Source organism: Lactuca sativa, chromosome 5, assembly GCF_002870075.4.
Source record: "Lactuca sativa cultivar Salinas chromosome 5, Lsat_Salinas_v11, whole genome shotgun sequence".
NCBI classification, from domain to species: Eukaryota; Viridiplantae; Streptophyta; class Magnoliopsida; order Asterales; family Asteraceae; genus Lactuca; species Lactuca sativa.
The window spans coordinates 220,193,674-220,219,643 of NC_056627.2; the positions used below are offsets into that span (position 1 = coordinate 220,193,674).

General features: G+C 36.3%; 1 protein-coding gene across 1 annotated transcript; it reads left to right on the top strand.

The window, feature by feature from the left end:
* The first annotated feature begins 1,473 nt into the window (after positions 1–1,473).
* On the top strand, positions 1,474–24,503 carry LOC111883696 (uncharacterized). Its single transcript, XM_052763587.1, has 6 exons — positions 1,474–1,548; positions 1,676–1,959; positions 2,007–2,112; positions 2,547–2,555; positions 24,147–24,369; positions 24,478–24,503. Exons 1-6 carry the CDS (start codon positions 1,474–1,476, stop codon positions 24,501–24,503), a joined length of 723 nt encoding a protein of 240 aa, XP_052619547.1.
* The last annotated feature ends 1,467 nt before the right edge of the window (positions 24,504–25,970 follow it).

Below are 25,970 nucleotides of genomic sequence, written 5' to 3' on the forward strand. Positions count from 1 at the left end.
ACTTTACATAAGAAAATATGGGATTTTCTTGGATAACAAACCTTTTCGGAAAACTAAAAGAAGCCGATACATTTCATAAAACAAAACCGCTTATGAACTCACCAGCTTTATGCTGATTTTCAAACTGCTTGCATTCTCAGGTCCACATTAGACAGGTACCAGCTGATCTCTTTTGGTGAAGACAGAGTGCGTGGAAGACTCGTCTCGTTTAGTTCATATGATATATGTATAACTTTTGTACAATTTAATTTTGAACCAAATATCAACTTTCATATATATATATATATATATATATATATATATATATATATATATATATATATATATATGTAATGTAATGGTTGCTTACTGTGATTACTATGTACATTGGATTTGATACACAACTTGGAGTCAACCCTGGAAATGTTTCCGCCTTTGATTTTCGGGGTGTGACAGATTGCACTAAACATATGTATATATTTTTCTCTGTTCTAGAAGCTCATAATTCACAGAAATACATGCTTTTATGAGCCAGGGAAATGCCCTAGGGACCCAAGAAGGACACTGCCCTTAGACTTGAAATCATCTAAAGAGTGTATGAATTATGCACCTCCTAACCCATTCAAACTAAATTTGGCTCAATATGTAATAGAATAGTTCTAATCACAAGATTTTCTTCCTACAACTATTTTTAGTTATGAGGGTAAGTAGCGTATTTATTCGAGAATAAGTTTCTGGTCCAATTTGTTCCAATTATCTGGGTGGGAAAATAGTGGCGATATTTGTAGTATGACATTGATTTTGGCTCGACTATTGGTCTAATGCACTAATGGGATCTTAAACATTTTCTTGAATTGGCCAATACCCACATGACATATATAAGTCGGATCCTAACAACTTGTTTTTAAACTAACATAAATGATTGTGTTCATCTTCTTTCGTTTATGTTTTTTAATCAAACTAAGTTAAAGAAGCATAAACAATTGAAGACAAATAAAAATGATTGAACATATATGAACCTAAACATACATATAAAATGTAACAAATAAACGAATGCGAAAAGGCGTAAACATCGTAATGAATAATAATAAAACTTGATCACCAACACTTTGATATGTTGATCATACTTAGTGGTGCTAAATTTGATATTTTTTACCAAATACACAAAATATAAAACCTATGCTAATTTTAAAAACCCCACGTCAGCAAAGGCCCTGGTTATTGTCCGAGTTATTGGTCCATGCATAACTCAGAAGTAATTATTATATATATATATATATATGTGTGTGTGTGTGTGTGTGTGTGTGTGTACATGTAATTAATCATGTATAACTTACGTAGTAATTAAAAAATATATATAATTAATTACAAAGTTGAACTCTTTAATTTGTAAGAACATAAACAGTTACGAATCTGAAACACTATAAATTTGAATGAACATTCCCAACATATTTCATAAACCATTCTAAAAAAAGCACCATATTTTATAAAATAATGGCAAGACTTACATTCTCACTGTGCTTCATTGGTTTTTTCTTGTGTCTCATTATGTGCACCAATTCTGTGCAAGTAAGATATATATAAAAAAAACTCATTATTATCGTACTAACAATTTAAAATGTATTTTAGATTGGAAAATATTATGCAAATATTTAATGGGATTATGATTTTTTTTTGTTGTTTTGATAATGGATAGGGGAAAACATGGTGTGTAGCTCAAAGCCAGGCTACCGAACCGAAGTTGCAACAAGTTCTTGACTATCTTTGTGGACAAGTCGACTGCAAGGAGATTCAACCTGGAGGATCGTGCTTTAACCCTAACACTGTGCGAAATCATGCGTCTTATGCTATTGATCTTAACTTTCAAATTAATGGTGTATGCGATATTAGTTACGCTACTCCTGCTGTCACAGATCCATGTAAGTTTCTTTTTGTATTGGAATATTTTCTAAAGAAATGCTCCGGCACATCAAATATCGGGTGATAGGTGTACAAATTGAAACTAATTTTGTGTTGTTTTTATGTAGCTTTCGGGACATGTGTCTACCCGTAACTGATGAAAAATTCGTAATCGAACGACACATTGAAGGGAAGATCATATTTTTTTTCAAATTCTTGAAGGGTGAAAAGAATGTATAAAACAATCTAATAAGTGGAAATAAAATGTTCTTTTACTCGTTACATGGTGTTTGATATATTATACTGTGTGTATGCTTAGAACATTATATGCCATTTTAAGAACGTAACGTTATTCTTCATTTTCAAAATATACGTACTCGTTTGATTTCTTTTGAGTTTAAGTGAAATGTTTTATTATTTGTTAAATTTGATTCGATGGAATTTGAAGATAAATTAGAAAAAAGACTGAAATTAAGGTTATGATGTTATCCTTTTTTAGATTAAACATCGATAATATGTTTTTTTGTAAGACTTCTGTAAATTTTATTTGCTTTCATTAATTTGCAATAATGTGTATACCACTCAAATGATTCTTGAGTTTGATTCGACCTTCTAATAGTTTGGAGGGTTATTTATAAAAATTAACATTTTCTTTTTATGTATATCAGAAAGCTAATGTATCCTTTAAATATTACAAACTAAGTAACCTAGCCCAAAATGTTATGTCTTTTAGAATTTTGAACTTATTTTAGTGGTCATCGATATATAAGACATGAAATAACTTGGAGCGAAATTTTTCACTGAACTAATTATTGAATTCTCTCAAGAACGTTTTTAGATCGAAAAAATATGTTTAATAATCTTCAAATCAAGAAAAAAACATATAAATCTTCTACTCTCTTTTCTTTTAATTATATTATAAAGTTTTCGATCTTTTTAATCCGTAAATAAAGTCCATCTATAGAAAACATATCGTTTGATTTCTTTTGAGTTTAAGTGAAATGTTTTATTGTTGGTTATATATGATTTGATGGATTTTGAAAATAAATTAGAAAAAAGATTGAAAATAAGTCCATCTATAGAAAAAAATTTTGATTTCTTTTGAGTTTAAATGAAATGTTTTATAGTTGGTTAAATATGATTTGATGGGTTTTGAAAATAAATTAGAACAAAGATTGAAATTAAGGTTATGATGTTATCCTTTTTTAGATTAAACATTGATAATGTGGTTTTTTTGTGAGACTTCTGTAATGTTTCTTTGCTTCCATTAATTTGCAATTATGTGTATACTACTCAAATGATTCTTGAGTTTGACGCGACCTTCAAATACTTTGGAGGGTTATGCATGAAAATTAACATTTTCTCTTGATGTATATAAGAAAGCTATGGTATCCTTTAAATATTACAAACTAAATTACCTAGGCCGAAAATGTTATGTTTTTTTTAAATTTTGAACTTTTTTAGTGGTCATCGATATATAAGACATGAAATAATTTGGAGCGAAATTTTTCACTAAGCCAATTTTTGAATTATTTCAAGAACGTCTTCACTTCGAAAAAATATTTTAAATAATCTTCAAATAAAAAAAACATATAAAACTTCTACTCTCTCTTCTTTTAATTGTATTACACGGTTTTTGATCCTTTTAATCCCTAAATAAAGTCCATCTATGGAAAACAAATCGTATTGTTCAATTATGTATAAAATCCGTGTAGGAAATCATTTTCACTATAAGAATTTCCTTTTAACATGTTCAAAAATTTAAGCGTGTTTCACAATCATGTGTTCAAAACTTTTTCTAAGTATTATGATGTTTGGAAGTAAGGACTTTATGTTATAATTTTTCTATATCCTATAACAAACTGTTATTTCAAACCTATGTAATAGTGTAGGTCAATTTGTACTTATTTGTAAATTAATAAAGAAATTTTTTTGCATACTATGTATATTTACATAATTGACCCTCAAAAATAAATTATTAAATAATCTCAATTGGGTTGAACCAAGTGATAGAGATTGTAACAAGGTTTCCAAAAATATAAAGAACACTAAAATCCGAGTTATAACGAAGAAGTTATGACCAATCGAAAATCCGCGACAAAACTAGCAAAACACTGTTCAGTGTAAAAACTGAATTTTTGATAAAAGGCTTTCTAGCCTTAACAATCTAAATGAAAGCTATAGTTTATGTTAAACCGAGAACTTTCATAAAAAGAACGCCAAAATCTAACTTAGTATGAGGAAATTATGATTTTTTGAAGTTTTAGTATAGCAGTGTACAGCTAAAAACTCGAAATAAAGATCGAGTGGTTTTTAGCCGACACAACCTAAACGAGAATCGAAGGTCTCGTCATTAGAAGTACAACGGTAAAAAGACAGACAAAAACGGACGTCGTATGAAGAAGTTATGAATTTATAACAGATTCCCGTCCCGATCTGTTTAAAATAATAATATTAAAAATAAAGTGAAAATTAGCCGTCGAAGTCTAAACAAAAGTCGTAGAGTACAGTTTTACCTACGCGTGCATATAAAGAACGTCAAAAACGGAGTTCGTATGCAAAAGTTATGAATTTTACAAGTTTTGGCAAAAAAAATAAAGAAAAATAGCAAAAACCGGGAATTTTCGCATGAACAGTAACGCCACGTCACCCCTCACATGCGAGGCCTCCACGTGTCGGCTGCTGAGTGGACCGATGTCTCGCGTGTCACCTGCTGATTCGACCAAGTCCGAGGTCCAGTAAGAACCGGACAGCCTCGCATGAGACACACCGGACCTCACCCTCGCACGCTCCTCGCATGCCCTCGCACCTGCTCCTTCGCACGTGTCTTCTTTCCATTGGACCGAGGGCTAGACCAATCCGAGCCAGCCAGCAGCGAGCCTCCGGTCCGAAGAGTCCCCCTCGCCTCGCCATCTGTCAAACGCGTGTCACCCTCGCGCAGCTTCGGGTCCGAACCTTCGGACTATATATAGCATGCGAGGGCTTCTGAAAATTTTCACTTTTTCACCCCAAAAATCATTCTCTTTCACATTCTCCACTCCCCTAAGCTCATATACAACCCCTAAAGCCCCGATATCAAGACTCGAGCCCGAAGCAAGCCTTAAAGCCCCGAAATTCCCGAGAAGTAACCTCTCTCCTGTCAAAACTCTGCCCGATTTGAGCTGGTTTCTCGACAAATAAACTCCTTTTCGTGAAATGAAACTCTGTCCGAATTACCACCTATCAAGTGAGTTCATACCCCCGTATTTTCATAATTTCTACTGTTTTAAGGGGGGAAATACAAGTATAACACAACAACTTTGTGTTATAAATAAATGATTTCAAATCACGATAAAATGATTTTAAAGCATCAAAAATACTCCAAATATTGAACTCTTTTATAAACTTATATTTTTCCCAAATATACATATTTGTATATATAATTTAATATAAATAAGATTTAAAAGGATTAGGACTAATAATTCATTCTAGGTCCTTTTCCTTGTTAGGATGTGGACTTATAGTACCGGTTATTTGTCCGAAGGTCGTTCGAATTTTACTTATATATAAAATTGTATATGTATATAAAAATAAAAGTTATTTCATCGGTTTAATTACCCTTTATAACATGTTGAGCAAAGGATTACATGCAAAAGTAGTTATTTACCAATTCATAAAGTACATATAAATTATAATAGGTATAACTTATGATACATAGAGCAATAATTCATACAAATACACTGTTTTACATGCAATAAGGGTTTTAATTCAAAACAAATCAAGGGTTTACACTTATCAAATACATGTTCGGGATACTAATTCAAGAACATATTGTCAATCATTTATTTCAGAATGATTGGGTTTTCATAACTAATATACATATAACGTTTATATGCTTTTTATGAGACATTCAATTCAGGTTGTTTAATTCACTTTAGACAACCAAGGTAAAGCCCTGACATTATAACCAGAATCTCCAGTCAGGGGATCGAAACAAGTTGTGTGTAGATCTATATCGGGATTGACAACCCCGCACTCAGGCTGCTAGCTACAGTCAGGCATACACGCCAATGAGTGGCAATTGTTATCAATAGTTTAAGCGCTCACAAGGCGTTTGTTTCAGGCGTTCATGTCTAAGTATGGTTATAATAACTCATTAAAAAGATATTAACAACACGTTAGTGTATACACAACTAAACGTAAGTACATCTTCAAAGTATCAGTTTACAAAATGCAAAGTACAATGGTATACTATAGTTTTCAATAACAGCTGGTGAAGCCAGACACACTCTCAAATACAAGTTTTACAAATACATTGGTTTACAAATAGGACGGTTTTATGGGAATAAAACTACTTTTCACATACCACATAAAATATGGGATTTTCTAGAAGTGTTTTCATATTCAAAATACAAAGACACCCATTCAAACATAAAGACTTGTGTACTCACTCAACTTATTGTTGATACTCTCTTTTCAAATTACTTGTATAATCAGGAAAATAATAACAGGTACTCCCCGAGCTTTTTGAGAAAATGGAGCCATTAGGAGTCTTATCTTCTTCTTTTGTATAACTATTTTGGTTTCAATATACAATGATTGAACACATGTAAATATTATACTTTTAAATACAATGGTTGTTTGTGCTTTGATTACTATGATACATGTGTTGTGATACTACAAATGAAGTCCTCCACCCCCAGACGTTTCCGCTGTCTGGTTTGGGGGTGTGACATATCCCAATTTAGTGAATGGTTGTCGTGAACCATAAGATTTTGGGTGAAATGCTAGTGTAAATCCTTGGATCCCAGATTATGAATTATGTACCAAGTTGGCTTTTGATTGAAACTCGCATTGGGAATCGTGAGTGTACTTCCTTTGAAGGGTATAGATTAAAGACACTTTGATGAGAACCATAATATTTAGCCATAAATAATATTGCTTACTTGACATGATACAGTTTTGGTCGGTGATTATCGGTTTTATTAGTTTTTCTTTATGTAATTTTCTTGGTTCATAATTTTTGTATTGTACTTAGGTGTATGTCACTATACTTTTTTTTGTGTTGATGTCATGTATGTGGTTTAATTAATTAAAAAAACAGGTAACAAATATGAAAAAAAAACATTGGGATTCTGATACTTTCTCTGAAATATGTAATTTTGACTCTATTAGTTTTGGATTGCACTATACATATGTATATATTTTTCTATGTTCTAGAAGCTCATAATTCACAGAAATACATGCTTTTATGAGCCAGGGAAATGCCCTTGTGTGAGAACCTGTAATTTATTCTGTCACTGTAACCGTTCCCGTTAATAAAACCGTTTATATTTCCAATTTTTCCGTTAACTTTTCGGTTAAGTTAATTAAATGGAGACTTTTATTATAATCTCGTGAGTGTCCAAACCCATTTGAAACACGTTAAAACACCCCAATTTTTAATTGGAATTTTTTTTAGTTTCATCCACGTCGGGTTACGACAACTAAATCGGGTACGACCATAAGCCCCATTTAACGTCGGTATCAGGTAGATTTCCACCGGGTCTTAAACTCAAACCATATATTAAGTTGAGTAGACTTCATTAGAAGCTTTTCCACTCTCTTTCACTACTCTCTCTCTTCAAATCCAAGTTTAGATCCAAAATCACCCCTTTCAAGCTCCAATTTGGTAAGAAATCCTTCCTAGCTTATAGTTTAGTATGTTTAGCTTTCAAATTCGTGTTTGAATCATTCAAAAGGACCAAAAACATGTGTTTACGGTCCAAGAACAATCCCAAACCGTAAACACCCTTAAATGGGGTTTTAGAGCCTCAAAACCCTTCCAAACCACTTTTGGAGCTTAAATATGATTTAGGGGCTTTCATGAATGGACTTGGATTACCAAAATCTTAACATTTGGGGAGTAAACATGTGTTTACGGCCCAAGAACATGCTTGGACCGTAAACACCCCTTCTAAGGTTGTAAACACCATTTAAGGTGTTAAAATACCCTTTAAACACCTCCTAAGCCTTGGAATAATGTCTAGAATCAACCACCATTGTGTTAGGGACCTTAATCATGAAAGAAGCCACTCCCTTAGGAGATTACGGCCGTAAATCCCCCAAGGAATGGTTCCTGGGCCGTAAACTCCTCTATAGTGGTCAAATGGTGCCATAACTTCCTTCCATGGCTTGTACGTTAGACTAGAACCACTTGTGCTTAACCTAGGACCACCAAAACACATAAGGAATGGGGACATGAGAGTTTACGGCCGTAAACTCCTTGTTTACAGCCGTAAACTCCTTGAAATGGTCCATGTGTTGGTCAATTCACTTCCCTTGCCTTAGAACTAAACCTAGCATCATCCCTCAAGTGTTGTAAGACCATTAAGCAACCAAGAACACACCACCCATGAGTTTACGGCCGTAAACTCATGGGGATTTGGTCTATGGGCCATAATCTCCTTTAGGAGTTTACTCTTGAAGAGCAAACTCCATATCTAAGCCCTACACACCCTTAGGTGCTACCCAGATCACTCCTAACACTTGAAATAAAGTGTTTTCGCGTCTTGGAGTTCACGTGTCTTACTTAATTGGTAGTTCAAAGTCTAATTAGATACAATTATGTATCTCTTCATATTACATAGGAACCTCACGTGTTTTCAAGCCCCGAATTGACACTTAGCACCTTATCGACACATTTCTCGACTGGTGAGTTCATACCCCTACTCTTTTTCCGTATTATCAATGTTTTCAGGGGGGAGGGGGAATACAAGCAAACCATAAAAGTTTTCGGAACTTAAACACTGATGTAATTATACGATTTTTTTGACAAACTTTTAGATATCTTTATCCCTTTTGTAATATGCAGAGCATAAGGGATGTTTTCTGAATATAATTACATAGTTTTCAATACAGTGTAGGAAATTATCAAACCAATCAAATTATTATGGGAATAATTTGGGATATTCATTACTTGTTTCACGGATTCATATTTCATGAAAAGACGATATATATAAACTATTTCTGATTTAGTTTATCCATGTTTAATCTAGAGTATCATGCTAAATAATTACTTTGTATTTAATTATTTATACTCTACTTTGTTTCAAACGATTTTCGAAACTCGATAACGACCAAGTGTACCGTGAATCATTTAATACTAGCTTGTGAGATTCGTCTTCGTTATACCCTTCTGGGTGCCAATAAATCCTCTCCGGAAGTATAACCAGAGTCTCCCGGAGGGAGAGCATGGAATTTGTGAATAGATCTATTCGGGACTGACAATCCCACACCTTAACTGTTAGCTACAGTTAGGCGGGCACGCCTGGGGTGACAAATTTCGGATATCGTTCGACGCCTGAAAAACGTCAAGGAGGTCACGGGTCCGATCAGTATGGTTATACGACTCACAATACGTATTAAACTAAATAGTTTCATTCACAGATTTATTTCTTTCTTTCTTCTATAGTCTTATTTATGTAATAAGACTACCTACTTTCGTACTGGAGGGTATTCCAGAGTTTCTTTACCTATAGTTTTATGTATTAAAACTACGTACTTTCGTACTGGAGGGTATTCTAGGGTTCTTTATCTATAGTTTTATGTATTAAAACTACCTACTTTCGTACTGGAGGGTATTCCAGGGATCATAACTTATGGTTTTCTTATCGTACTAGTGATAACCAGGGTTTTTCTTATCTTATGGAAATCGACTTACATGTTAGAAAATATGGGATTTCCTGGGAAAACATGCATATGTATTTCATAACTCAGTATCAATGGTTTTCGATATTACAAAAATCTTTATCAAAGGAAATGAATTATTTATCACAAGATTAAATAACCGGTTTTCCTTTCAAACATGCTTATGAACTCACCAGCTTTATGCTGATTTTTGAAAACTGCTTGTACTCTCAAGTCCACATTAGACAGGTACACCGCGATCTTTTGGAGAAGATGGAGCATTTTAGCAGTCTCGTCTTTACTTTTGTTCATTTTGGATGTATATATCTTTAATCATGTATAACTTTACTTTCAAACAAATTTAAACACTTCTATGTAATGTAATGGTTGTGTTTACTACGCTTACTATGTACATTGGTTGTGATACTACGCATGACGTCACCTCTGCCCTAGAACGTTTCCGCCTTCGGTTTCGGGGTGTGACACCTAAGGACCCAAGAAGGACACTGCCCTTAGACTTGAAATCATCTAAAGAGTGTATGAATTATGCACCTCCTAACCCATTCAAACTAAATTTGGCTCAATATGTAATAGAATAGTTCTAATCACACGATTTTCTTCCTACAACTATTTTTAGTTATGAGGGTAAGTAGCGTATTTATTCGAGAATAAATTTCTGGTCCAACTTGTTCCAATTATCTGGGTGGGAAAATAACTGGCAATATTTGTAGTATGACACTGATTTTGGCTCGACTATTGGTCTAATGCACTAATGACATGCCCTATGGTTTATAATAAATGGGATCTTAAACATTTTCTTGAATTGGCCAATACCCACATGACATATATAAGTTGGATCCTAACAACTTGTTTTTAAACTAACATAAATGATTGTGTTCATCTTCTTTCATTTATGTTTTTTAATCAAACTAAATTAAAGAAGCATAAACAATTGAAGACTGTCACACCCCGAAACCGATGGCGGAAACATTCCGGGGCGGAGGTGACGTCATGTAGAATCACAACCAATGTACATAGTAAGCATAGTAAACACAACCATTACATTACATAGAAGTATTTACATTTGATTGAAAACAAAGTTATACATGTTTATATATACATCCAAAATGAACAAAAGTGAAGACGTGACTTCTAAACGCTCCGTCTTCTCCAAAAGATCGCATGGTACCTGTCTAATGCGAACCTGAGAATAAAAGCAGTTTGAAAATCAACATAAAGCTGGTGAGTTCATAAGCGTTTTGTTTTCTGAAAATGAACAAGTTTCCTTTGGTTTTCTGAAAAAGTTGTTATCCAAGAAAATCCCATATTTTCTTATAAGAAAAGTATAGTTATCCACTGGTTACACAGCCTGATTAAGAAAGTCAAGGTATCCCAGGAAAAACCCTTATTTTCCTTAAAAGTTGGTTATCGATCCGGAATGAAGTGTACAAGTATCTACCATACTTGCAGTGTTAAGAGAAGTATTCTGAAAACCTGGTTATCCTTGTAAAGTACATTAGTTTTAACACGTATATAACACTAATAGGTAGGAAGTAAACTAGTTACTAGGTTCATTATTACTAACAAGTAAATCTCTGTCATCAAAATTGCGAGTTCCATAACCATACGATAGACTAGATATGGAAATAAGAAGTCCAATATCATTTTATGACTTTTGTCATTCTCGGACCTTTCGGTCCGACTGTAGCTAGCAGCCAGGTGTGGGGTAGTCAATACCGTATAGATCTATACACTCAAGTCACGTTCTCCCTCCAGGAGATTCTGGTTACAGGGGCGGTCCTCCACTCGCGTATCTTTGTGGAGTGTTTCAGAGGACGTGTCTCTAATTTTTAAGAATAACAAATTTACAAGTAATAATGCGAAAATCCTGTTACAAAAGGTGGTCCTCCACTCGCGTATCTCTGTGGAGTGTTACCGAGGACGAAATCAAAAGTACTAAGCTAATGCTTTTAACAGTAATGACATGGAAAAATCATTTTTGAAATATAAGATATGACATTTTATAACAAGTTTCACAAACAATTTGAAAACTAACTCTGCAAGTTAAACGGTTGGTTAATACGGTTTCCAATGTTAAAAGCATACGTAATATGAACATTTCAAATGAAATAATAAGTTTGAGTACAAGATATTTTTGTACTTTTGCTTGTATTCCCCCTGAAAACATTGAAAAACACGGAAAAAGTTGTAGGGTTATGAACTCACCAGACGAGAAATGTGCCGGATAGGAAGCTAAGTGTCAGTTCGGGGCTTGAAAACTCGCGAGGTTCCTATGTAATATGAAGAGATACATAATTGTATCTAATTAGACCTTGAACTACTAATTAGATAATAATATACACTTCGAGGCACGAAAACACATCATTTCAAGTGTTAAGAGTGATCCGGGTAGCATCTAAGGATGTGTAGGGCCTAGATAAGGAGTTTACTCTTCAAGAGTAAGCCCTTAGGGGAGTTTACGGTCCAATGACCATATCCCCATGAGTTTACGGCCGTAAAATCATGGGTGGTGTGTTCTTGGATGCTTAAAGGTCTTACAATGCATAAAGGAAGGTTCTAGGGTTGATCCCATGGCTTAGGAAGTGATCGGGACTTGAATTGACCTTGGAAAATGAGTTTACGGTCTATGAAGGTGTTCTTGGTGAGTTTATTGCCGTAAAAACATGAGTTTACGGCCGTAAAATCATGTTTTCCCATAATTAATGTGATTTGGTGGTTGTAGGTTAAGCATGCTAAGTTCCAGACCTAAATCTAAGCCATCCAAGGTGTTAGGGCACTTTTACACCCTTTGGAGGTGTTTATCGTCTAAGAAGAGGTGTTTACGGTCCAAGCATGTTCTTGGGCCATAAACTCAAGTTTACTCCCCAATTGGTAAGAATTTTGGTGTTCTAAGTCCATTCCTGCAAGTCCAAAGGTCTTAGCTAAACACTAGAAGTGATTTGGAAGGGTTTTGGGGCTTCAAAACCGCATTTAAGGGAGTTTACGGTTTTGGGAGGTGTTCCCAAACCGTAAACACTTGTTTTTGATGCATTTGGATGCTTTAAACACGAATTTGCATGATAAACAAGCTTAGAAACAAGTTAGGATAGATTACTTACCAATTTGAAGCTTAAAAGGGGTGTTTTTTGATCAAAGTCGAGTTTTAGAGAGAGAGTAGTGAGAGAAAGTGTTTTAAGAGAGTGAAAAAGCTTCAAAATGTGGTCACTCAATCCCTTATATAGGGGTTGAGTTTATGGCCTGGAGGAAATCTACCCGATACTGACGTTAAACGAGGCTTATGGTCCTACCCGATTTAATTGTTGTAATTACAACATAGTCGTAACTAAATTTTTTTTCCAAATAAATAACAAGGGTATTTTTATACGTTGCTAATGGGTTTGGACACTCACGAGCTCATAACAAAAGTCTCAATTTAATTAACTTAACCCAAAAGTTAACGGAAAAAATTGAAATACAAACGGTTTTATTTAACGGGAACGGTTTACAATGACGGAATAATTTACGAGTTGTCACATTATCCCCCCGTTAGAGAGAATTTCGTCCCAAAATTCAAAATTAAGATACAATCATGGATTTGGAAAGAGATGCGGGTATTTCTGTTTCATCGAGTCTTCGTGCTCCCAAGTGAATTCGGGTCCCCGCTTGGCATTCCCGCGAACCTTTACTATCGGGATACGGCTTTGTTTCGTACGTTTGATCTCTCGATCCATGATTTTGATTGGTTCTTCCACAAAGTTCAGGTTCTCGTAATCTCGATCTCATCAAGAGGGATTACTAGGGTTTCATCGGATAAGCACTTCTTAAGATTCGAAACGTGGAATGCAGGATGGATGTTGCTAAGCTCTTGAGGTAATCAGAGTTTATAGGCTACAGGACCGATCCTAGCGAGGATCTCAAAGGGTCCTATGTACGTCGGGTTAAGTTTTCCGCGCTTTCCAAAGCATATCATGCCTTTCCAGGGCGAGACCTTCAACAGGACACGATCTCCAACCTGGAATTCCAAAGGTTTCCATCATTTATCGGCATAACTCTTTTGTCGGTCTTGTGAAGCTTTCAGTCGTTCTCGGATTTGGATGATCTTCTCGGTTGTTTCGCGAATGATTTCAGGACCAGTGAGAGCACTGTCGGGGACTCGACTCTTGGCTAGCTGTGTGTCCCCTACCTCGGCCCAGCAAAGAGGGGATCTGCACTTTCGATCGTAGAGGGCTTCGAACGGGGCAGCCTTGATACTGGTATGGTAACTGTTGTTATACGAGAACTTGATCAAGGGTAGATGGGTATCCCACGACTTTCCGAAATCGATGACACATGCTCTCAGCATGTCTTCCAGGGTTTGGATAGTTCTCTCACTTTGTCTGTCAGTCTGAGGATGGTAAGTTGTACTCATATCCAGCTTGGTTCCAAGATCTTTCTGAAGGGACTGCCAAAACCTTGAGGTAAACCTGCTATCTCGGTCAGAGATAATGGACACAGGTACACCATGCAGTCAGACTATCTCTTGGATGTAGACTCCCGTGAGTCTTTCCATCTTGAATGATTCTTTGATTGGAATGAAGTGAGCGGATTTTGTCAAACGATCAACAATTACCCAAATGGTGTCGTACCCACTCGGAGATTTGGGTAACTTGGTGATGAAATCCATGGTAATCATTTCCCATTTCCATTCAGGTATCTCGGGCTACTGGAGCAGACCCAAGGGCTTCTGATATTCAACTTTCACCTTGGCGCAAGTCAGACACTTGCCCACAAAGGTAGCGATCTCGGCCTTCATGTTTGGCCACCAATATTGCTTCTTGAGATCTAGGTACATCTTGTCAGAACCCGAGTGCATAGAGTATTTGGTCTTATGAGCTTCGTTCATGACGACATCTATGAAACCTCCGAACTTTGGAGTCCAGATTCGATCCATGAAACAATAGACTCCATCACCTCTGATCTCAAGCTTCTTATCCATTCCCCTCAAGGCTTCGTTCGACACGTTCTCTGGTTTGAGGGCTTCTAACTGGGCTTCTCGGATCTGTGTGGATAAGTGGGAATGGATGGTCATCATCAACGTCTTCACTTTGTTTCTTGAGCTTTCCTTTCGGCTGAGGGCATCTGCTACCACATTGGCCTTTCCGGGATGGTAGAGGATTTCGCACTCACAATCACTAAGCAGCTCTACCCATCGTCGTTGCCTCATGTTTAAGTCTTTCTGATCGAAGATGTGCTGCAAGCTCTTATGATCAGTGAAGATCGTGCACTTGGTTCCATAGAGATAATGTCTCCAAATCTTCAGTGCAAAGACTACTACTCCTAACTCCAAGTTGTGAGTGGTATAGTTAACTTCGTGTGCCTTCAGCTGTCTCGAAGCATAAGCAATAACTTTTCCCCTTTGCATAAGCACACAGCCTAAGCCCTGATTGGACGCATCACAGTAGACAACGAAGTCCTCCGTCCCTTTGGGCAGGGACAGGATAGGTGTGCTGCACAAGGCTTGCTTTAACGTTTGGAACGCAGTTTCTTGCTTTTCACTCCAACAAAAGGGTACACCTTTCTGTGTTAAAGTGGTCAGGGGCTTCGTGATTCTTGAAAAATTTAGAATGAACATGCGATAGTAGCCAGCGAGACCCAAGAATTGACGGATTTTTGTGGGTGTCTTCGGTGCTGACCAATTCTCTATCGCCTTGATTTTGGACGGGTCCACATGTATACCCTCTTCGCTTACCACGTGACCAAGGAAAGCTACTTTCCAAATCCAGGATTCACACTTGGAGAATTTCGCGTACAGCTTCTCCATTCTAAGTGTTTCCAACACTAACTTCAAGTGTTGTTTGTGATCTTCTTCGCTTCGGGAATAGACAAGTATGTCATCAATGAACACGATGACGAACTTGTCCAGGAAGGGGCGACACACTCGGTTCATCAGGTCCATGAACACAGCCGGTGCATTGGTTAGACCGAAGGGCATCACTACGAACTCGTAATGACCATACCGAGTCCTGAATGTTGTCTTGGAAACATACCCTTATCTGAGGTCTATCTTCGATAAGTAACTGGCTCCCTGAAGTTGATCAAAAAGGTCGTCTATTCGAGGGAGAGGATATCGGTTTTTAATGGTCAACTTATTCAGCTCACGGTAGTCTATACACATCCGGAAGGATCCATCTTTCTTCTTTACAAACAATACCGGAGCTCCCCAGGGTGAGGAACTCGGTCTGATGAACCCTTTGTCAAGCAGCTCATTAAGCTGGCTAGATAACTCCAACATTTCTGCTCGAGCTAAGCGATACGGAGACTTGGCTACAGGATTGGCTCCATGAATTAGGTCGATGCGAAACTCGACTTGATGTTCGGGAGGAATTCCTGGAAGCTCTTCAGGAGAGACATCGGGAAAGTTACAGACTTCGGGGATGCTCTCGAGGTATTTTACTTCCTGTTTCTCGTTGATTACATGGGCTAGAAATGCATGGCACTCCTTTCGTAGAAGCTTTTGAGATTTGATGCAGGAAATGATGCGAAGATTGGAGCTAAGCTTATCGCCATAGATCATGAGAGTCTGGCCAGAGGGGAGATTGAGACGGATGGCTTTTTCATAACAAAGGATATCAGCATGATTGGGACTCAACCAATCCATGCCAATGATAACATCAAAGCTCTTTATGGAGACTGGCATAAGATCGATGGGAAAAGAATGGTCGTTCAAGGTAAGGATACAGCCTATGAATATATCGTTAGCGCTTTCTTTCTCACCGTTAGCCATCTCGATGGTAAATGTTTCGATTAATGATTGGGGATTATGTTTAAGAAGGTGTTTGAATGAATGGCTAACAAAACTACGTTCAATACCAGAATCGAAAAGGATACTAGCATAAGAGTTGTCGAGAAGGAACGTACCCGAGACAACGGTGGGATCGGCGACTGCCTCCTCTCGTCCCAAAGCTAGGACTCTCCCAGTGTTACCAGTTGTTGCCGCCTTGGGGTAGTTCCTCTTAAAATGTCCAACTTCACCACATCCGTAGCAGGCCTGACCGACACCCGCTCCGGAAGTTTGAGTTGTTGATTGGGTTATATGCCCCTTTTTACCATAGTTGGAGCATGACAGTTCTCGGCATGGACCGGGGTTATGGTGGAAGTTACACTTGTCGCATCGGGGAAGGGTACCAGCATACCTACTGGTAGGTGCTTGTGTTGTAGAACCGACGACAGGAACAGCAGCAGGGGCAGTAGCAACGCGGACTGCCACCGTTTTCCGCTTCTTCGAGGACTCCTGAGAAGGCTAACTCTTCTTCTTCTTCCAAAATTTTCTTTTCTCACCACTCCTCTGATGGGTTTTGGTCATAAGACATCCTATGTGCTCATATAAACCCTAAAGCTTGGATCTAGGTTTCTCTATTGTACATACTTTGAATCCAAGACTATATACCCTAACTCTAGCATATGGAAATCAGAATTCACATGTAATTAGGTTTAAGAACATACCTTGATTGTTATATAGCAATAACACAATTCCTCCTTGAATTGACCTTGGAAAGCTGAGAGTCACAAGTGTCACTCCTCTAATGGCTTACAAACACCATAAGCAAGTGGAGAAGGTATAAAGAGAGAGGAGGGAGGTTAGAATTCTTCCTTAGGACCTCTTGGGAAGGGTTAGCCGAATTCCTAAGCCCTAGGGGGTTTATATAGGTGTAAAGATTAGGGTTTTAGTCCTTATCCTTATCTAGTTGCTTGTCCACCAAGCAACCATAAGATAAGTCTTAGAAACCCTTATCCTAGTCGAATTCTAAGGGATTTACACCTCAAATTCGTTCACCATATATATAAGATAATCCTTACCTTATTTTGTAACTATCACATAATTACAATTCAGCCCCTCTAGTTTAATTAATTACACTTGATCACAAAATTAATTCTTAATTAATTATTGACCAATATTAATTAAACAAATATGATTTCTCCTTTAATATATTATTCTTATAACATATTAATAAATCATAATAACCTCTCTCTCTTTATTTATTTCTCCAATCAAGTTGCTTTGGTGAAGGCAACCCAAAAGGACCATGCACCATCGGGTCAAGTACATACCAAAATAGTTATGGACTTAGACACTAATCCAACAGTCTCCCACTTGGATAAGTCTAATAACTATTCTACGTATGACTTCGGATCCCGATCTGCAATCGTAGCTTTCCAAAGCCGCTGTCAACTCTGATCATATCAAATACGCGTGTCCTTAGATAAGGGATCATATATTCCTCCATTCTAGATATCATATGAGATATGATTTCAAATCATTCTCTTTGTACTATATCTCGATTTCCGATTTATGATGACTGACTAATTGAACAAATCAAATTAGCCCTAGCCCGGCCGAGCATTTACGTTTGTCATCACTAAACCATCGAGGGGCCCAAAGATATCGCTTTTATTCTACTTTGAACAAAAGGAATGGATAAACTTTGATACAATGCTTGCTTGCACTCACGCACCGAATTACACACAACAATATGTTTTATAACACCAAGTTACTAGTGCGTTTACATATTATCAATGTGCAACCGATTCGCAAGATACAACTCACACATCTCGGTTTGAAGAATATAAGATGTTATCGGCTCACCAATCACTCGTGATACAATTCATGGAGTGATCCAAGTGAGCGTGGGTTTAATCCAATACTTAAATCACATTCATAAGCACTCATGAACGTTGCAGCAAACATTTGCTTATGTCTAATACTCTTTTAGACAATCCACACACCAATTCACGACAGTCTTCATTCATATCTACTTCCAACATATGAACGACTGTGGCCCGTTCGAACAATTCGATTATTCTTAATAAACTCAATTATTCTGAAAGTCAAAACATGCAAAGTGAAACACAAGAATAATACTAATCCCATATGGCCTCAAACCTTTGAGTATAAATAAAACACCTTTGTCGTTTCGGTTAATCAACTTCTTACTTGAATTCCAACAATTGTCCCATGCTCCTAGCATGCACACAATGTTTACCTATGGTTCTTACTTTGTGAAATAGATCACATTGAACACATTTCCAATCCTTCTCATTTCACAACTCCAAATCCGTTTTTCATAAGTCAAAGAATATCAAATTCTTGTTACTTATAGAATAGGCTAGATTCTAACATTCTATGCAACTATCCCTTCGTAATGTCACTGCACCAAAGTCACAAAGACTATTGCCAATGATATTACAAAGTCCTCTATCGGAGATTGTTACAAGACAATTCCATAGACGTGATGTCTCTCACTCAAAGTACATTCTTTGAACATCCTTTTGCATAGAAGTTTCTAATCTAGTCATAGATTTTCAATATTCAATTCCCAATATGGACACACTTCCATATTTTCCATGTGACAACTCATTCTTAATAGTATCTTATCTATTCGTAATGATGTCGATACGGTCCATCCAATATGGAAACATTTCCATATTTTCCAATACTATACTTCCAACTACTCACAAGCGACCAATCCTCGTCGAACTTTGGGTTGTCCTTTGATAGTTGTTTTGATTGTTTTAGTCAAAACCAATTCTAGTCCCTTTTCCCTCTAAATGCGCTCGACATTTGGAAAATTTTAGAATGGTCAAACATTAAAGCATTTGCAATCGATCCAGAAGTTTGAGTTGTTGATTGGGTTATATGCCCCTTTTTACCACAGTTGGAGCATGACAATTCTCGGCATGGACCGGGGTTATGGTGGAAGTTACACTTGTCGCATCAGGGAAGGGTACCAGCATACCTACTGGTAGGTGCTTGTACTGTAGAATCGACGACAGGAACAGCAGCAGGGGCGGTAGCAACGTGGACTGCCACCGTTTTCCGCTTCTTCGAGGACTCCTGAGAAGGCTAACTCTTCTTCTTCTTCCAAAATTTTCTTTTCTCACCACTCCTCTTTGTCGGCTCAGGAGTGGTGGCTGCTTCCTCAAGGTCATCACTATGGTCAATCAATGCTTGCGCTAGGCATTTGGCGCTGTCGTAGGTATCCGGCTTCGCAACTAAAATGTTACCCTTGGTTGGCTGGGTCAGCCCCCAGATGAACCTCTCAATCTTTTTACTCTCCGGGGTAACCATTCCCGGACAGAGTAGCGCCAAGTCATCAAATCTTGAAGTGTAAGTGGCGATATCGGAACCCTTCATCTTCAGGTTCCAGAGTTCATGCTCTAGCTTCTGCATTTCTCCCTGAGGACAGTACTCTGCAAGCAGAAGCTCCTTCATGACTTCCCAACCCATAACATTGGCTACATGTAGGGTTAGGGATTTGACTCGGCCGTTCCACCAAGTCAAGGCTTTATCGGTGAAGGTGCAAGCGGTGAACTTCACCTTATCAGATTCGGAGCAGGCACAGATTTCAAAAATAGATTCGATTTTCTCGAACCACCGAGTTAGGGTAATGACACCTCCAGTGCCATCGAAAGATGTGGGTTTCGCATTCATAAAGTCTTTATAGGAACACTATTTCCGGTGTCCCTGTCTACCTTCCTGGTTTTGGGATTGGGTACCACCTCCTGAACCACCGGAGCCACCGGGGTTCGCTTGAGACATGGTGGCTGCCATTGTGGCAGTAACAGTTGCCTGGAACATCACAGGATCAAATTGAGGAGGAGGTGGTGGTGGAGGAGGAGGATTTTTGTTCTTTGAGTTGGGTCTTTTCCTTGGAGGCATCTTGATCTAAAAATAGCCAAGAAGGAGAGGATCATAACTCCTTTGAATTGAATTAAGAGATATGGAACAAGAGATATCTCATTATGATAGATATAGGGTTCTATAAGCGATAAGCAGGAAAGAGTTATCAAAGCAGATAAACTATCTCTAAAGAAGGAACGAGTAGCAATACTCGGAATGAATTTCTACAATGTATTCGGTTTTTGACTAAAATACTCCCATGGTATTTTATGTTTCGCTGCGACGACGACTCATTGTTTGGGTATTAGGTAAGTTTTAGGCATGCTACACACCATAGTCACTCCCAAACACATGTTGGCCGTGTCTCGAATGAATATAGTTGATCAGGCTATATTGACCCTAGACACGACTACATAACTGCCCAGGTTTAACCGCAGTGTACAACACCTAATTACTTATGTTTTGTTCTACTCGTAGTTACGGATTCTGGCAGTTAGGTATACTTGTATACTTTTGAAAAATACTTATATTTTAAAGTATACTTTTACTTCAAAGAACTTCGGCCCCTTAGTGTTTATAGTCTTATACCATCTAAGGTTTGGTATACTTAGTTCACTATAAACAAGGGCTCTGATACCAATCTGTCACACCCCGAAACCGAAGGCGGAAACGTTCCGGGGCGGAGGTGACATCATGTAGTATCACAACCAATGTACATAGTGAGCATAGTAAACACAACCATTACATTACATAAAAGTATTTACATTTGATTGAAAACAAAGTTATACATGTTTAAATATATATCCAAAATGAACAAAAGTTAAGACGTGACTTCTAAACGCTCCATCTTCTCCAAAAGATTGCGAGGTACCTGTCTAATGCGAACCTGAGAATACAAGCAGTTTGAAAATCAGCATAAAGTTGGTGAGTTCATAAGCGTTTTGTTTTCTGAAAATGAACAAGTTTCCTTTGGTTTTCTGAAAAAGTTGTTATCCAAGAAAATCCCATATTTTCTTATAAGAAAAGTATAGTTATCCACTGGTTACACAGCCTGATTAAGAAAGTCAAGTTATCCCAGGAAAAACCCTTATTTTCCTTAAAAGTTGGTTATCAATCCGGAATGAAGTGTACAAGTATCTACCATACTTGCAGTGTTAAGAGAAGTATTCTGAAAACCTAGTTATACTTGTAAAGTACATTAGTTTTAACACGTATATAAAAACTAATAAGTAGGAAGTAAACTAGTTACTAGGTTCATTATTATTAACAAGTAAATCTCTGTCATCCAAATTGCAAGTTCCATAACCATACGATAGACTAGATATGGCAATAAGAAGTCCAATATCATTTTATGACTTTTGTCACCCTTGGACCTTTCGATCCGACTGTAGCTAGCAGCCAGGTGCGGGGTAGTCAATCTCGAATAGATCTATACACTCAAGTCACGTTCTCCCTCCAGGAGATTTTGGTTACAAGGGCGGTCCTCCACTCGCGTATCTCTGTGGAGTGTTTCAAAGGACGTGTCTCCAATTTTTAAGAATAACAAATTTACAAGTAATAATGCAAAAATCCTGTTACAAAAGGTGGTCCTCTACTCGCGTATATCTGTGGAGTGTTACCGAGGACGAAATCAAAAGTACTAAGCTAATGCTTTTTAACAGTAATGACATGGAAAAATCATTTGTGAAATATAAGATATGACATTTTATAACAAGTTTCACAAACAATTTGAAAACTAACTCTGCAAGTTAAACAGTTGGTTAATACGGTTTCCAATGTTAAAAGCATACAAAATATGAACATTTCAAATGAAATAATAAGTTTGAGTACAAGATATTCTTGTACATTTGCTTGTATTCCCCCCCCCCCTGAAAACATTGAAAAACACGGAAAAAGGTGTAGGGGTATGAACTCACCAGACGAGAAATGTGCCGGATAGGAAGCTAAGTGTCAGTTCGGGGCTTGAAAACTCGCGAGGTTCCTATGTAATATGAAGAGATACATAATTGTATCTAATTAGACCCTGAACTACTAATTAGATAAGAATATACACTCCGAGGCACAAAAACACATCATTTCAAGTGTTAAGAGTGATCCGGCTAGCATCTAAGGATGTGTAGGGCCTAGATAAGGAGTTTACTCTTCAAGAGTAACCCTTAGGGGAGTTTACGGTCCAATGACCATACCCCCATGAGTTTACGGCCGTAAAATCATGGGTGGTGTGTTCTTGGATGCTTAAAGGTCTTACAATGCACAAAGTAAGGTTCTAGGGTTGATTCCATGGCTTAGGAAGTGATCGGGACTTGAATTGACCTTGGAAAAGGAGTTTATGGTCTATGAAGGTGTTCTTGGTGAGTTTACTACTGTAAACACATGAGTTTACGGCCGTAAACTCATGTTTTCCCATAATTAATGTGATTTGGTGGTTTTAGGTTAAGCATGCTAAGTTCTAGACCCAAATCTAAGCCATACAAGGTGTTAGGGCACTTTTACACCCTTTGGAAGTGTTTATGGTCTAAGAAGAGGTGTTTACAGTCCAAGAATGTTCTTGGGCCGTAAACTCAAGTTTACTCCCCAATTGGTAAGATTTTGGTGTTCTAAGTCCATTTCTGCAAGTCCAAAGGTCTTAACTAAACACTAGAAGTGATTTGGAAGGGTTTTGGGGCGTCAAAACCCCATTTAAGGGAGTTCACGGTTTTGTGAGGTGTTCGCAAACCGTAAACACTTGTTTTTGATGCATTTGGATGGTTTAAACACGAATTTCCATGATAAACAAGTTAGGATAGATTACTTACCAATTTGAAGCTTGAAATGGGTGTTTTTGGATCAAAGTCGAGTTTTAGAGAGAGAGAGTAGTGAGAGAAAGTGTTTTAAGAGAATGAAAACGCTTCCAAATGTGGTCACTCAATCCCTTATATAGGCGTTGAGTTTATGACCTTGAGGAAATCTACCTGATACTGACATTAAACGAGGCTTATGGTCGTACCCGATTTAATTGTTGTAATTACGACTTAGTCGTAACTAAATTTTTTTTGCAAATAAATAACAAGGGTATTTTTATGTGTTTCTAATGGGTTTGGACACTCAAGAGGTCATAACAAAAGTCTCAATTAAATTAACTTAACCGAAAAGTTAACGGAAAATTTTGAAATACAAACGGTTTTATTTAACGGGAATGGTTTACAATGACAGAATAATTTACGGGTTGTCACAAAGACAAATAAAAATAAGTGAACATATATGAACATAAATATACATATAAACAGTAAACAAATAAACGAATGCAAATAGGCGTAAACATTGTAATGAACAATAATAAAACTTGATCACCAACACTTTGATATGTTGATCGTACTTAGTGGTGCTACATTTGACAATTTTACCAAATCCACAAAATATAAAACCTATGCTAATTTTAAAAACCCCACGTCAGCAAAGGCCCTGGTTATTGGTCCATGCATAACTCAGAAGTAATTATGATATATATATATATATATATATATATATATATATATATATATATATATATATATGTATATATATAAAAGTGTGTGTACATGTAATTAATCATGTATAACTTACGTAGTAATTAAAAAATATACATAATTAATTACAAAGTTGAACTCTTTAATTTGTAAGAACATAAACAGTTACGAATCCGAAACATTATAAATTTGAATGAACATTCCCAACATATTTCATAAACCATTCTAAAAAAGCACCATATTTTATAAAATAATGGCAAGACTTACATTCTCACTGTGCTTCATTGGTTTTTTCTTGTGTCTCATTATGTGCACCAATTCCGTGCAAGTAAGATATATATATATATATATATATATATATATAAAAACTCATTATTATTGTACTAACAACTTAAAATGTATTTTAGATTGGAAAATATTATGCAAATATTTAATGGGATTATGATGTTTTTTTTTGTAGTTGTTTTGATAATGGATAGGGGAAAACATGGTGTGTAGCTCAAAGCCAGGCTACCGAACCGAAGTTGCAACAAGTTCTTGACTATCTTTGCGGACAACTCGACTGCAAGGAGATTCAACCTGGAGGATCATGCTTTAACCCTAACACTGTGCGAAATCATGCGTCTTATGCTATTGATCTTAACTTTCAAATTAATGGTGTATGCGATATTAGTTACGCTACTCCTGCTGTCACAGATCCATGTAAGTTTCTTTTTGTATTGGAATATTTTCTAAAGAAATGCTCCGGCACATCAAATATCGGGTGATAGGTGTACAAATTGAAACTAATTTTGTGTTGTTTTTATGTAGCTTTCGGGACATGTGTCTACCCGTAACTGATGAAAAATTCGTAATCGAACGACACATTGAAGGGAAGATCATATTTTTTTTCAAATTCTTGAAGGGTGAAAAGAATGTATAAAACAATCTAATAAGTGGAAATAAAATGTTCTTTTACTCGTTACATGGTGTTTGATATATTATACTGTGTGTATGCTTAGAACATCATATGCCATTTTAAGAACGTAACGTTATTCTTCATTTTCAAAATATACGTACTCGTTTGATTTCTTCTGAGTTTAAGTGAAATGTTTTATTATTTGTTAAATATGATTCGATGGAATTTGAAGATAAATTAGAAAAAAGACTGAAATTAAGGTTATGATGTTATCCTTTTTTAGATTAAACATCGATAATATGTTTTTTTGTAAGACTTCTGTAAAGTTTATTTGCTTTGATTAATTTGCAATAATGTGTATACTACTCAAATGATTCTTGAGTTTGATTCGACCTTCAAATAGTTTGGAGGGTTATTTATGAAAATTAACATTTTTTTATGTATATAAGAAAGATACTGTATCCTTTAAATATTACAAACTAAGTAACCTAGCTTGAAAATGTTATGTCTTTTAGAATTTTGAACTTATTTGAGTGGTTATCGATATATAAGACATGAAATAACTTGGAGCGAAATTTTTCACTGAACTAATTATTGAATTCTCTCAAGAACGTTTTCAGATCGAAAAAATATGTTTAATAATCTTCAAATCAAGAAAAAAAACATATAAATCCATCTATGGAAAACATATCGTTTGATTTCTTTTGAGTTTAAGTGAAATGTTTTATTGTTGGTTATATATGATTTGATGGATTTTGAAAATAAATTAGAAAAGAGATTGAAATTAAGTCCATCTATAGAAAAAAAGATTTGATTTCTTTTGAGTTTAAATGAAATGTTTTATTGTTGGTTAAATATGATTTGATGGGTTTTGAAAATAAATTAGAACAAAGATTGAAATTAAGGTTATGATGTTATCCTTTTTTAGATTAAACATCGATAATATGGTTTTTTTGTAAGACTTCTGTAATGTTTCTTTGCTTCCATTAATTTGCAATTATGTGTATACTATTCAAATGATTCTTGAGTTTGAGGCGACCTTCAAATACTTTGGAGGGTTATTCATGAAAATTAACATTTTCTATTTATGTAAATAAGAAAGCTATTGTATCCTTTAAATATTACAAACTAAATAACCTAGCCCGAAAATGTTATGTTTTTAAAAATTTTGAACTTGTTTTAGTGGTCATCGATATATAAGACATGAAATAATTTGGAGCGAAATTTTTCACTAAGCCAATTATTGAATTCTCTCAAGAACGTTCGAAAAAATATTTTAAATAATCTTCAAATAAAAAAAACATATAAAACTTCTACTCTCTCTTCTTTTAATTATATTACATGGTTTTTGCTCTTTTTAGTCCCTAAATAAAGTTCATCTATGGAAAACAAATCGTATTGTTCA

Excerpts from the sequence above, each read along its gene's own strand:
- LOC111883696 (XM_052763587.1), top strand. The coding sequence starts at position 1,474 with ATGGCAAGACTTACATTCTCACTGTGCTTCATTGGTTTTTTCTTGTGT. Across the intron at positions 1,549-1,675 it reads TGTGCACCAATTCTGTGCAA|GGGAAAACATGGTGTGTAGC; the intron begins GTAAGATATATA and ends GATAATGGATAG. Across the intron at positions 1,960-2,006 it reads TCCGGCACATCAAATATCGG|CTTTCGGGACATGTGTCTAC; the intron begins GTGATAGGTGTA and ends GTTTTTATGTAG.